The 13,402-nt window shown below is 47.1% G+C and overlaps 1 protein-coding gene across 13 annotated transcripts in view; it reads left to right on the top strand.

Moving 5' to 3' along the window:
• The window catches only part of FAM168A (family with sequence similarity 168 member A), a 420,913-nt gene that overhangs the window by 379,837 nt on the left and 27,674 nt on the right, over positions 1–13,402 (top strand). For 7 of the 13 annotated variants that reach the window (XM_032796429.2, XM_075061817.1, XM_075061820.1 and 4 more), the window contains 2 exons: positions 7,488–7,613; positions 8,593–8,631. In XM_032796429.2, coding sequence (XP_032652320.1) covers positions 7,488–7,613; positions 8,593–8,631 — 165 coding nt within the window. The remainder of the gene's footprint in view (positions 1–7,487; positions 7,614–8,592; positions 8,632–13,402) is intronic. The other 6 variants (XM_032796436.2, XM_032796437.2, XM_075061818.1 and 3 more) reach the window with 1 other exon arrangement.

Genomic DNA, 13,402 nt, shown 5'->3' with positions numbered 1-13,402 from the left:
TGCACTCCCAGCCGGACATCTCACCCCCACCTCAACCCACAGTGCCCTCCCACACTACCAATCCTTTGGTCCCACCCCCGAGCCTGGAGCTCCCTCCTGCACCCCAAACCCTCATCCCTGGCCCCACACCAGAGCCTGTACCCCCTTCCACACCCCCAACCCCCTGTCTCAACCTGCAGCCCCCTCCCACACTTCAAATCCCTCAGTTCCACCCCCCAGCCTGGAGCTCCCTCCTGCACCCCAAACCCTTCATCCCTGACCCCACCCCAGAGACTGCACTCCCAGCTGGAGCCCTCCACTTCACCCTCTCCCGCACCCCAACCCCCTGCCCCAGCCTGGAGCCCCTCCCACACCTGAACCCCTCATGTCTGGCCCCACCCTGGAGCCCTCACCCCCTGCCCCAGCCCAGTGAAAGTGAGTGAGGGTGGGGGAGAGCGAGCCACCGAGGGAGGGGGAATGAAGTGAACAGGGGGCAGGGCCGCAGGGAAGGGGCGTGGTTTTGGGGAAGGGACAGGACTAGGGTGTTTGGTTTTGTGCGATTAGAAAGTTGACAACCCTAGCAGGGGCGGGGAAGCTAAGAAGCGCTCCTGGCTGGCTGCTGGGCCTGAGCTTAGAAGAGAGCTAAGGGCAAGCCACTGGTGAAAGCCTGAGTCTGTCTGTCCTCCCACCAACTTTTTTGGCCCACACTGGCAGCTTAGCAGAGGCCAAACACTGAATGGACCGTGGAGACTGACCTCCTCTCTGTGCCATAGAATTAGCTGTTGCTGATGGGAGCCTCATGTTAGCAGCAGGGGAGCAAAAATGTGGTGCTGCAGCTCATGCTGCAAACAAAGAACATGGGATTCCAGGCCTGTTGATCCGGCCCTTCTCACCAGAACTAACGTCTTGCAGAGATTCCCAGCAAAGTGTCATGAAATTGGCAGATACTCATTGCTTAGAGACAATCAGCTTCAGTCCTTGGTATTCCCCCAGCACCGTGAGACAAGGCTGAGTTCATGGAACGCAGCTGCTCAGATTTCACTAGGAGGAGTCACCAGCATCCATTATTTCTTGTCAAATCTGTTTGACATTTAATTACAATTCCTGATCTATTCCAGACTATTTATACAATAACAAAACAGTGCTGCAAATGACTCCACAAAGGAAGGTGACAGGAGTAGATACCAGCGTCTTCCATGGGGGTTCTTTAGAAAGGAACTCTAAGTTGCTAGTACAAGATATTAGCTGGTTCCTAAAAGAACTGTAAAGCTGAAGATGAGGCTGGCAGAGGAAAGCGAGTTTTATGAACCTCCTTGGCACTGACAGACTCGAAATGCCCAGACAGCCCAAAAGCTGCACCACTCAATTTTCAAAGCCAGGCTCAAGGAGTTGGCATCACAGACCTCCAGAGGGGCTTAATGAAACATGGAGGGAATTTTGGGGGAGCCCCCGAGTCCAAAATCCTCTCAATCCTGCCACTTTCATCCCGACTTGACTCTCATTAGAAAAACAAAAGCAAAGCTTAGCTGGCGTCAATGGGTCTCTCTCCCTCTCTGTGTGTCATTTATAGACAGAATAGTGAAATGTAGTTTAAAAGAAAAGAGTGCAATGGTCTCTCTATTGATTGATTTTGTACCAAACCTTTCCAAGAGAGAGTTAGCCACCAGCCATTTCATTCTCTGCAAACCTGAGTCACATCAAATGAAGCAACAAAATCTGGCATCGTGCAGGTGAATGTATCTCTCATTCTGCTGGGATTCAGAAACCTTCCCTCGCCAGTGAAAAAATACATTTCTAGCTTATACCAACTCCTTGTTGTGTGTGACTTTGTTTCAGATCTTTCAATATCTGTTAGAATGAGAGGGATAAGGCAGGTTGAAAGATCAATACGGAACTCTGGCATTTCAGATATTGATAAAGCTTATGCGAGTCTCGCTGCCAGGCAATTTCGCTATACCCTTTCCTTTCCCTATACAAAATGTGTGTGCCTAGAATCCAGTGCTGTAAAGAAATGAAGAATGCTAATTATTAAGATATGAGTGATATTTTGAAAGAATATCAGACTCTTTCCAGGGTTACAGCATCCCTGCTTTAAACCTAATGCATGTTCCCCTCTAGGCCTTCTCTCTTTCTGTGATGTTTTTTGTTTTGTTTTGTTTTAACTTCCTGTATTCAAACATCCATTTTATTTTCCTGTAAGTAGGACACACATTTATCCACGCTGAGTATGGTTTCTGCCTTAACTCTACTTATTAATAATGCAGTAGAGAATAACGCAGGCCATCCATTAGCTTGATGCTCTCATCTAGCAGAAAATCAACCCAGGAAATAAGGTTTATCTGTTTTTCGTTTCATGATACGGAGTTTGTAAGTTGTCTTCCCTCCCTCCCTCCCCCCACCCATTTCTGGGTGCTTCGTCAAGATAATTTCTGTTCTGTAAAGGTGTAAAGATAAAGTATCCTGCATACTCCCACTCCCTCCCCACTCATAGATCGCATGTGCTTTAGAAGGAGGATAGGCCAAGGGTTAGGATTCTAGCTAATGCTTTGACAAATCCATGTTCAATTCCCAGTTCTGCCACAGACTTCCTATGTGACATTGGGCAAGTCACTAAGCCTCTCTGTGCCTCGGTTCCCCTTTTGTACAATAGGGATAACAGCCCTGCCCCACTTCACAAGAGTGTTTGAAGATAAATACATTAAAGATTGTGAGGCGCTTAGATACTACATTGATGATGACCACATAAGTACCTACGGTAAGACTATCCCAAACCTGGCTCCACATTCCAGGCGTTTTTTTGCAAGATGCCAGGTCATGAATAAATGGAGACAGAGGAAAAGATATACTCCATCATATATTGAAATGCTTAATTCCACTTTCTTTAATCTCAGGATCAGTTGTGTGCACTCATTAACGAGATTGGCTCCATACATGCATCATTTACACTTCTAGTTGAGAGTTTTGCCCCTTTGACTTTCCATGTGTTGTCATCATGTAGACATGTTGACTGGAGCACATATTCCTTTACATATAGTTGATGATTGGGTGATCAAGGAGTCAGGACATGAGGACTCATAATTGCAGTACTGTAGGTATTAGGTTCAGCTCCAATTACTTGTCCAGTCTCAACAGTTGGAATTCAGAGAACCCTATTAGAGATGGATAAAAGTAAAAGGTTTTCCTTGTCAGTTAATAGTCTTGGAATGAAGCTAAAACAAATCTAGCAGACATTGCTGATAACCAGTGAAGAACTATGTTAAGTCATCTGAAGTGTATTTGTCTCAGATAAGGTGACCAGATCACCACACTAAAAATCGGGACACATTGGGGTGCCATCAGCCCCCCCACCACAGTCCACCCCGGCTCCTCCCAAGCTCTGCCCCCGGTCCCGCCCTCTCCCTGCTCAGACCCCCCTAGTGCACCCTTCCTCATCCCCCGGCCTGCCACTGCCTTGCTGTGTCCTTCCTCAGTCCCCCACCCACCGCTCGCCTCCCCTGCACCCGCCTCTCGCCTCTTCACCCCCCCCCCACCTGTCACTCACCCCTACTGTGCCGACTTCCCCTCTGCCAGGTGGGTGCTCACCCTCCCCCCTCCTCTTCCTGCCCCTGCACCACCTTCACCCCACCCCCATTCCACCCCTTTCCCCCAAGTCCCCGCCTATGCCCTGCCTCTTCTCTGCCTCCTTGCCTGAGTGCGCCACATACCCGCTCCTCCCCGCTCCCTCCTAGAAAGCGCTAAGCGCCGCCAAACAGCTGTTAGGTGGCGGGAAGCGGTGGAGGGTGGGAGGAGCAGGAACGTGGTGCGCTGAGGGGTGGGGAAAGGAGGTGAAGAGGGGGAGCTTGACTGCAATTTCTCCATGTGGGTGCTCTGGCCCCAGAGCACCCACGGGGTCAGTGCATCCCTCCCGCTCGCCTCCTTACCTCAATATCGGGACAAATGGCGTCCCGATTGGGACGCGGGACAAAGGGTTAAATATCGGGACAGTCCCGATTTTATCAGGACATCTGGTCACTCTAGTCTCAGACAACCTCGTGTGGTGGAAGAGTGCCTGACCTGACATCTGGAAGGCAGTTTACAACCCCTAGCCTCCCATGATATCTCTGCTTACAGAACCTGGATGTTGGCTCTGACATCTGTACTTGTACCATCCATGTTGTGTAGCTCTTTCAAAGGACCATAACCTATTTCTGTTCTTAGATGCATCATGAAATTCACATTCTGTGTAGCTCTAAGCGATGTATTCTGTGAGGGTTAGTGATTTAAGAACAAACTGCATAAGGCCAAAATGCAAACTTTCAAACTGCTCAATCCATATCATTTGAACCATTAATCCATCCAAATAGGGGTGGGGGAGGAATCACCCACAAGAATTTAATTCTACCCTTAAGATAATTGGTCTTTCCAGAAATGCAGATAAAATGTCAGGGTCTTGGAGATGAGAGCAGTCTTCAGGTCTGTAGAATAAAAGTGTAAGTGCAAACAGTCAACAGAAGGGATTTTGTAACCTGCTAACATCGGGCATTAGGCAGTCTCTAATATGACATTCACATTGCTGGGTGCCATGCAGGAACAAGCAATAGATATGGAAATCCTCAGTCCCTCACAGGCACTTAGGAATAGTCACAGGCTCATGGCACAGCGATCAGATCTTCAAGTAGGAGAGGAATCAGAATCCAAATTTCTTTCTTCACTACAAGCCCACATAGGAAACTCCCAGTGTTCTATATGAGACGATAGAAAGGGAACTTTGGCAACGGAAACAATAACCTACTATAGGAGAAGCAGTTCTCATGCCCACTGACTTGTTCCACTGCTGATGGACAAAGCCATAGCTGATCACTCTGGATTTCCAGTCTTGCCAGCTCTGATTATTCGGCTCCAGAGCATGTTTTTCTCACACACCTTGGCCCCTGAAATGAGGCAGATTAAATAGTTTGATCCATAACTGGTATGTCAAGTCATCCTAGCATCTAACAAGGAATTCACAAAAATTGTTTGTTTTTGTGGATTTTTTTAAAGAAGAATTAATTGGAGGACATTTGTAACAATTCGAACAATTGTATCTTTTCACTAGCTCCACGCACAGTGATTTCACATGAGAATCAAATCAGTAGGCCAGTTCTTGGGGAATGATCTAGCCATCACTTGGTTTTCATTCTTTAGTAGTCAGGTTCATCAAAAGCAAACTACAGTATGGACAACCCCTATTTAAGAGCCAGGATTCTCTGGAGGAAAGACAATTGTACTTCCTAAATATTGGAAGCCCTCTTTTGTGCTGTCTGATTTAGAGAGTTCCAGTTTCTATAACTCATTTCTTTTATGAGGACAGAAACCTCAGCTTGTAGGGTCAGTGAGCAGCAAGTTCAGTGCTGACCGACCCTCTACTAGAATATGAGATGGGAGCAAGGTATTTTGGTATTTGGTATTGGTATTTTCAAAGGGCCTAAAGGAGTTAAGCTGGGATTGGGCACTCCCTCAGGGTCCTTTGAAAATGCCAGCCAAAATGCCCAATTTAACTGGCTACCCTTGAATCCTATGGTACCCAAATCCACCCTGGGCCCAGACGGATGAGTGTTGGACAGTAGGTACCAGAGTTTAATACTAATACGCAACAAAAAATTGTGGGGGCTCCATACTGTCGGAGAAAAAGGAGACCAGCTAAACCTTTGAATAAGAAGCTCAGCGTACAGCATGTGCCTACTGCAGAGCTCAGCTTGCAGCAGAGCTTTCCTGTTGGTGAGCTAACCTCGCTGTTCTTGATGTGCTGCCAGAAAGCCCCTGGTTTAGTGACTGCTGTTTTGTCACCGTTAGACACACGCTGACCATGCACTTGATTGCAGTACGAAAGGTTCTTTAAGATCAAAGTCAATGGTAGTCCTCGCCAGCTTGCTTTTCGTGTTTTCTAATGTCCTTTTCAAGTAAGAACAAAGGCTTTGTGATCCAAGTAGATACAAACACATGAAAAAAATGAACATGGAAATTCGTTCCAAAGTGTTCTGAATTTTTGTCTGTCAATTTTCAGTTCAATTTAATAAGTCTTGTATTGGCATGATGAGCTGTCCATGTCTTGCCAGTATTTTCCCTGCCTTTCATACAACTCCCAGTAAGGCCATGCTCCATGGAGTAGATTTGAATAGCACTCCGGAGCTCTGTCTGGAGTAGTAATGCCACTCTTGAAAGTCAAAGTCAGTCCAACTGTTTGTTTCTTATTATTCAGAGACACAACTGTTAGTTCTCTGGTGTCTAAGAACCATGTCTAAGTGGATTAGTAATTTTTTCTCAGTGTTTTTGGAGTCTGTTACTTGAAGGTCATATGAAAGCTCATTTTGTTAGAGGTGTATCAGTCATGGCAGGCAACCTTAGGGGGTTTCCATTCAAGAGCTTCAAGACAGCCATATTAACCAAACATCATCACTCCTCCTGAATCATGCAGTGCCTCAAACTTTGGTCTGTTTTGGAGGTTTTGCAACTCTTCTGACTTTGACTTTCTCTGGACAGTGATGATGACCTTTCAAGTTACAAGGTGATCTGCCAAAAGCTATTGTTTCTACTGACCAATGTTTCCAAAGGGCATTATATGTTCTACAGCCAGAGCCAGTCTAAACAGGGTACCGAGGAACTGCCAATCCCTTCTATCTCCTGATAGGCACAATTAATTCTACCTTGTACTCTATAGCACCTGCCATAGGAGTGTCTTGCTAACACTATGAATCAAAATCTTCCTGCCTAGCTGTGAGGTAGGCGAGTATTAACATTTCCATTTTACAGATGAGGAAACTGAGGCGTGAAGCAGTTGTGACTGATCTGATGTCATGCAGGAAGTAGTGCCAATGCCAGCCATAAAACTTAGCTCTACGGACTCCCAACCCATCGTTTAACCACAGACTGGCTGTCTCGTCAGCTCTGGCAGTCCTCTCACATGAGTTCACATCCCCTCCCACACCTCTTCTTGAGAACTGGAGTCTATTGCTTTCTAAGTGCATATTATCAGCATTGTTCAAAAAGGACAGGAAGGCTGGAGACTATGATATAGTGTATATATACAGTCTTAGCCTATTGATGCTGCCTTGAAAATCCCTGAGACCGTTCAAGCACTCTCAAAACTGTCCCTGCAAACCATATGCCTAATAGTGTAGATCTGTGTAGGACTCTCACCCATAGGCATAGTTTGACTTCTATATTTGGGTGAGCAGGCAGCTGAGTCAGGCCAATGAAGCTGGGGATGGGGATGGGGCTGGCAAAGTCCATGCCTGCCCCCCATCGCCCAACTATGCCCATGCTCTCTCTCTAAGAGTCCACCAATCCTTGACAAGTAATTTTCTGGTTTTCCATACCCTTCAGCCTCAGGAAACATGACAAATCATGATATGAAATTCCGAGATGTTTTTTCCTTTAAAAAAAATGACAGTTTTAATTTCACCATCAAAAAACGGATACTGTGTTGTCACTGTAATTGACGTCCCGCTGTTTGTTCCTGTATAACACCTTTTCTTCTGTCTCCACTCAAGCTACACTTCTGATGAAGCAGGCCTGGCCACAGACATCCTCCTCTTGTGCCACAGAGGGTACCTTTCACCTCCCAGTGGACACTGGGACTGAGAACAGAACTTACCAAGCTTCATCTGCAGCATTCAGTAAATAAATCTTTTCTTCTGGGGTTTTGCTTTGTTGTTTTGCTTCTGTTTAAATCCTCCCTCCCTCTCCCTCTTTCTCTCCCTCTCTCTCTCTCTCTCTCTCCAGTGGCTTGGTGGTTTATGTGGGACATTTGGTCTGCTGGCAATGTGTTGGTTAACTCTGTGTCTGTTAAGACTGCTTCGGATATTGGGTGCCAAAAGAACTACATGATTATCAATAATACTGGGCTCAATAGCATTTACTTACATAGTTGGGAAGAACAATTCCCTTCCGCTGCAGGAATTATTGGCTGAAATTCTGTAGCAGAAGGTCACATTAAGGTGATCATAATGGTCCCTTCTGGACTTAAATCCTACTAATCTCTGAATACCTTCTTGTCCTGAAGACAAGCTAAATATCACTGCCCCAAATAAATTTGCATCCATAAAAAATATGCCAAGGAGGAAAATATTTGCACCTACTTGTGTTAATGAAAAAGATATATATGGGGTTGAGTAGGGAAGCCCCTGTTTTACCTGTATCCTTGATCACTGAGAAAAATGTAAATCATTTTCAGATCTATATTAATATTTTAGTGTATGATACTCCTCCTCTTTAATGTGCAGAAATCTATTTAGTACAGTCGGTTTGGCCAGATTACTGTACTTGGACTCTCTCTGGTCAAATAATGAATTCTCCTTTGGTAATAAGCAACAGAACACATGCATGTACACACAATAATTAAGCAAAATCGTTTGTGTAGAGCGGAATCCAAGAGAAGAGAGGGTCACTTCATCTTTCATTCAAGAAGGCAACAGAAGTTGGTAATCCCAAAATAAAGATGATTTTCCAGGGATTCAAGTGAAACTCTCAGTAGGACTTTCCCATCCACTTTCCCGCTGTTAGGCTTCCTAAGCCCCAGATATCACAATACCCCAACCGATGGCTATGTATCCTTCTGTTGATAAGTTTCCTGTTTTGTTTTGTTTCAACTTGCAGGGCAACAGTTTTCCACTACACACTTCAACTACGGTCAATGTATGTATATAGTCACAAGGGTACCTTTGTTCCAGTGCAAATCCTTTAATTAACTAGGCAATTTTAAAGTTATACTGTGCATACTAAAAGCTCATGTGACAATTGCCATTTTAAATGCAAGCCATACGTGGTCCACAATCAGCCCCCAAAAGTCACTGCTCTGCCCCAAGATGGTGCCATACCTCTGAAGTGGCTGCACAGCTCTGTACTGATACAGAAGGACAGCCTAAGATGAATACATCTGTTTTTTCCATTTGGTGATAACCCAACATCTGTCTGTGAAATATTATTTAGGTAAGAGCAACAGAAATCCTCAGAGAAGGAAATTTCTGCCTATTTAGAATTTTTTTCTATCAGTCTAAAAGTTCATATGAAAAAAATGTATCTGCTATTCAGTGCACTGCAGTACTGCAGAATCTACAATGTTGAGATTTACAAGGTAGAGGGGATTTAGCCGCACATCTTCCACTAATCATAACGGAAGATGAATGACTAAGTGGCCTGTACTGTTTTTAGCAGTGTTCTAGCTGTGATGGTCCCAGGATCTGAGAGAGAGAAGCTGGATGAGGTAATACCTTTTATTGGACCAACTTCTGTTGGTGCTAGAGACCAGTTGTTTTGTTTACACTGAGCTCTTCTTTGAAAGTCTCAACCTACAGCCAAACACACTAAAGGATAGATAAACGTCCTCATTCATCCCAAGAGGGAATTAATAGCTAAATCCATAGGTGGTGTAATGGAGGCTGGGGAAGGCTAAGCCTCACCAAACCTCGCATTGCCGGGAGGTGGGGCAGTGCTGGATTTGGGGCCCAAAAATCTCCCTCACCACAACCCCGGGGCTGCAGCAGGGGCACAGAGCTTTTCTGGTCTCAGGGCCACAACGGTGGGGGGGAAGGAGTGAGCAGGAGGCGGCCTCAGGGGAAGGGGCGGAATAGGGACGGGGCTGTGAGCAGAATGGGGATAGAGTTGCTGGGGGAAAGGGTGGAACTGGGGAATGGCTCCAAGCTCAGAGCTCCAGTCAGGGTCTCTGCTGCAGTCCTGGCTGAGAGTTTGACCCAGGCCAGGACTGAGCTCTCAGCTCCCCTTCAGCCCCCATGGCTCCGACCGAGTTCTCAGCCCCCTCTCCTCCAACCCGACTGGGGCCACAAGGGGCTGAGAGCAGTGAGCAGGGGTGTGGCCTTGGCCGGAAGAGGCAGGGCAGGGGTCTAGCGTCCCCCAATGAGGAACTTCACTTGCTGCCCCTGGTAAAATGATCACAATTAGGCTTTAAAATTAACACTGTTCTAAACACTGTTTCTAAAACTCTCACATATCTTGCATCATTAAAGTTTGATTAAAGAAGATTTTAATCCACAAACAAGTGAAAATTGTTCTGTTTACATTTTTTCCAATTAATAAATACACCAGATTTAGATTACATCTGTCTAGAGTACTGTCATCTATTTTTTGTTTTAAAGTAACAGCTAAATTATCAGTGAATCAGGAATCCTGAAATTCTGGCAGGTTTGAGTTATTGCAGATCATAGCAGTAAAAACATGCACCACTTAGTGTTTCTACTTACTCTAAATCCACATAAAAATGTAATCAGGAATGAGATCTGATGCCAACTAATCACAATCTAGTAGGTCTTTGTTAAACTGATTAAAAGAATCTAGGCCAAAAGCAGTGAGAATGCTATTGTGGAGGAGAATGGAGGTGTTGAGTAAAAAGTTTGTAAATGGATTTGCTGTGTACATAAATAATTCTACCAGCCTTTAAAATAGCAGTTCCTGCCCCTTCCACTGGTATGGTAAATGTGGAGGTGAATGGAAAGGTTGTTGCTTTAATAGAGCTTTTAAATTATTACACATTTAGTAATATGACTTTAAAGCTTTTTTCAATCTCACTTCCCCCGTTTTAGTTTAGTTCCCATTGCTAGGCTAACCGTGACCTGACAGCATTTGATGGGTCAATGTCTATGATTCTAAATTGTGATGCTAGATGCAGAACTAAAACATTAGCTAGATGGAAAGTGGCCCACTTTATTTTAAAAGCCAGCACTGCTGGCTCTTGGCACTTTTAAGCTGGAGGGCATTAGCTGTGGAAACACAGGAGGTTCTTCCTTTAGACTGTTAGATTGTCTGTGTGAAACGAATGGGTTGTTTCAGTCCACTTCCTAGTGGGTAAGTAACACCCCACAATTAGTATAGTATAAGCAGTGTTGTAGCCGGGTCGATCCCAGGATATTAGAGAGACATGGGTGAGGGTATATCTTTTATTGGAGAGCTTCTGTTGATGAGAGAAACAAGCTTTCTAGCTTACACAGAGTTCTTCAGGTCTGGGAAACTTACGCAGGGCATGTCTACATTTAAAATCTCCACTGTGCTGCTGTAGCTCTTTAATGAAGATGCTCTATGCCGACAGGAGAGAGCTGTCTTCTTAATCCACCTCCATAAGAGGCAGCAGCTATGTGGACGGGAGGAGCTCACCCATCGACGTAGAATTGTCTGCACTGGGGATTAAGTTGGTACAACGACGTCACTCAGGGATGTGGATTTTTCACACATGAGCGCAGAGGCGACGTGTGTGGGGAGACATGGGGTCATGTGCATCCCCAGATTTTTGTGAGAGCAGAGCTGTCCTTCTCCTGCTACACCTCCCACCCGACACGTTTCTGGCTTGATCGGCCCCTGTCTCTGGCAGCCGGGCCTGGGCAGAGAGTGGAGGGGACAGGACGGAGCCACTTCTCATGCTGGGTGAGGATGGCCTAAGGTGCCCAGGTGCCCGTTTTTGACTGGAAAGTCCAGTCAAAAAGGGGATATGGCAACGTCCGGACAGATCTACTGACTGCACACCCAAAATTCAGTTACTGTGGGCAAGGGAGGCAGGGAGGTGCTGGGTCATCATCTATCCAGCTGGGGCCGCCTCCTACCTGCATCAGGCGGCTGCAGCTCCCAGCCCTGACTCTGCAGGCAAATCTCTCCTGACCTGGGCAGAAGGGGTGGGAGGGGAAAAGCAGTGAGTGACAATGAGGAGGGGGAAGAGGAGTGGGGAGGTAGTGGGCCTTCGGGGGAAGAGGTGGAGCAGTGGAGGTTCCAGCACTCCTGCTTGAGTGCCCGTTTTTAAAATAGTACCAAGTTGGCAACTCTAGGGTGGTCGCTTTGGGTTGCTGCCTCTGTGCAGTGCAGCAGCTGCCTGAAAGAAACCCTGGCTGAGGTGGCGGTGGCCCGCCCTCTCTGCTCCCAACCGGGCCTGGCTGCCAGGAAGTGGGACCAAGTGAGCCGGAAACATGATGGTGGGGTGGGGTTCCAGCTCACACTGCCCCTGTCCCCCACAGTTGGGCCTGGGTGGGCGGGCCACTACCACCTCCCCAGCCGCGTTTTCGCAGGCACAGAGGCAGTTACCCTGAGCAACCACTTTCAGCTTGTGTGAGAGCAGGGTCCATCCTGCCCACTCCGCTCCCTGCCCAGGCCCAGCTGCCAGGGACAGGGGCCGAACAAGCCGAAAACATGTTGGAGGGGGAGGTCCGGCAGAAGAAGAACAGAGCCCTCAGCCCACAGGTAACCCTGGTGGGGAGAGTGCAGTGGTCCCAGGCCAGCTCAGGATGCGGGGATCACTGGAGAAGGCGCCAGGAGCAAGTTTCCTGGCTTCTGCTTAGCCCGAGTTTGGGGCAGAGCCCACGCTCATCCTCCTGCTGAGGTGTCCATGTGGGCGCGGGATCTCTGGGGAGACATTGTGGTGCTGTGAGTCTCCCGAGGCCAGGCCCAGCCCAGAGGCATGAGCTCCCCACTTCTGTGGCTCCAGTCCCCCAGGAGCCAGCAGGATTGGCTGCCCTGGCCCAGCGAGATGGGGCAGACCTGTGCCCCTCATTTACATTCTCCCCCCACCCCCACAGTATCAGCAGGCATAAGTCGTCTCTACCTGAGCAATGTAGTTATACCAGTGCAGGTTTGTAGTGTAGTCAGAGTGTCACAATTAGCACCTTTATTGATAGTCTCAGCAGAGACTGAGGGCCTGTCTACACTCACAACGCTGCAGTGGCACAGCTGCACCGCTGTAGCTTTTAGTGAAGATGCTACCTACACTGACGAGAGAGCTTCTCCTGTTGGTAGAGGTACTCCACCTCCTTGAAAGGTGGTAGCTATGTCAACAAGGGAAGCTCTCCCATTCACATAGTGCTCTCTCCATGGGGGTTTAGATCAGTATAACTATGTCACTCAGGGGTGATTATACGGACGTAAGTTTGTAGTGTAGACCAGAGCTGAGAATTGAATGGCCCTGATGACTGAGGACTGGTCTACACTGAAAAGTTACATCGGCATGGCTCCTTCTCTTCAGGCTGTGAAAAATCCACCCTCCTGAGAGACTTAATTAAACCAACCCAACACCCAGTGTAGACGGTGCCCGGTCAATGGAAGAATTCTTCCAAAGGTCTAGGCCTAGTCTACACTAAAAGGTTAGGTTGACCCAGGGTGTGAAAAATCCAAACCCCTGAATAGTGTTGTTAAGCCAACCTAACCCCTGGTGTAGACAGCACTAGGTCAATGGAAGAATCCTTCAGTCGATCTACCACCTCTCGGGGAAGGGAGAGCCCTCTTGTTGGCAGAGGTAAACCACATCGGTATAAGTAGTATCTACATGGAAGGGGTGCAGTTATGCCACTGTAGCATTTCAGTTGTAGACAAGCCCCTAGCTACCACCTCTGGGGGAGGTGGATTAACTATGCTGACAGGAGAACCCCTCCCATCACTGTAGTATGTGTCTACACTGAAATGCTCCAGCGGCAGTGCT

This window comes from Chelonoidis abingdonii, chromosome 1 (assembly GCF_003597395.2).
Source record: "Chelonoidis abingdonii isolate Lonesome George chromosome 1, CheloAbing_2.0, whole genome shotgun sequence".
Classification (NCBI taxonomy): Eukaryota; Metazoa; Chordata; order Testudines; family Testudinidae; genus Chelonoidis; species Chelonoidis abingdonii.
This window is presented reverse-complemented; position numbering and strand designations above follow the sequence as displayed.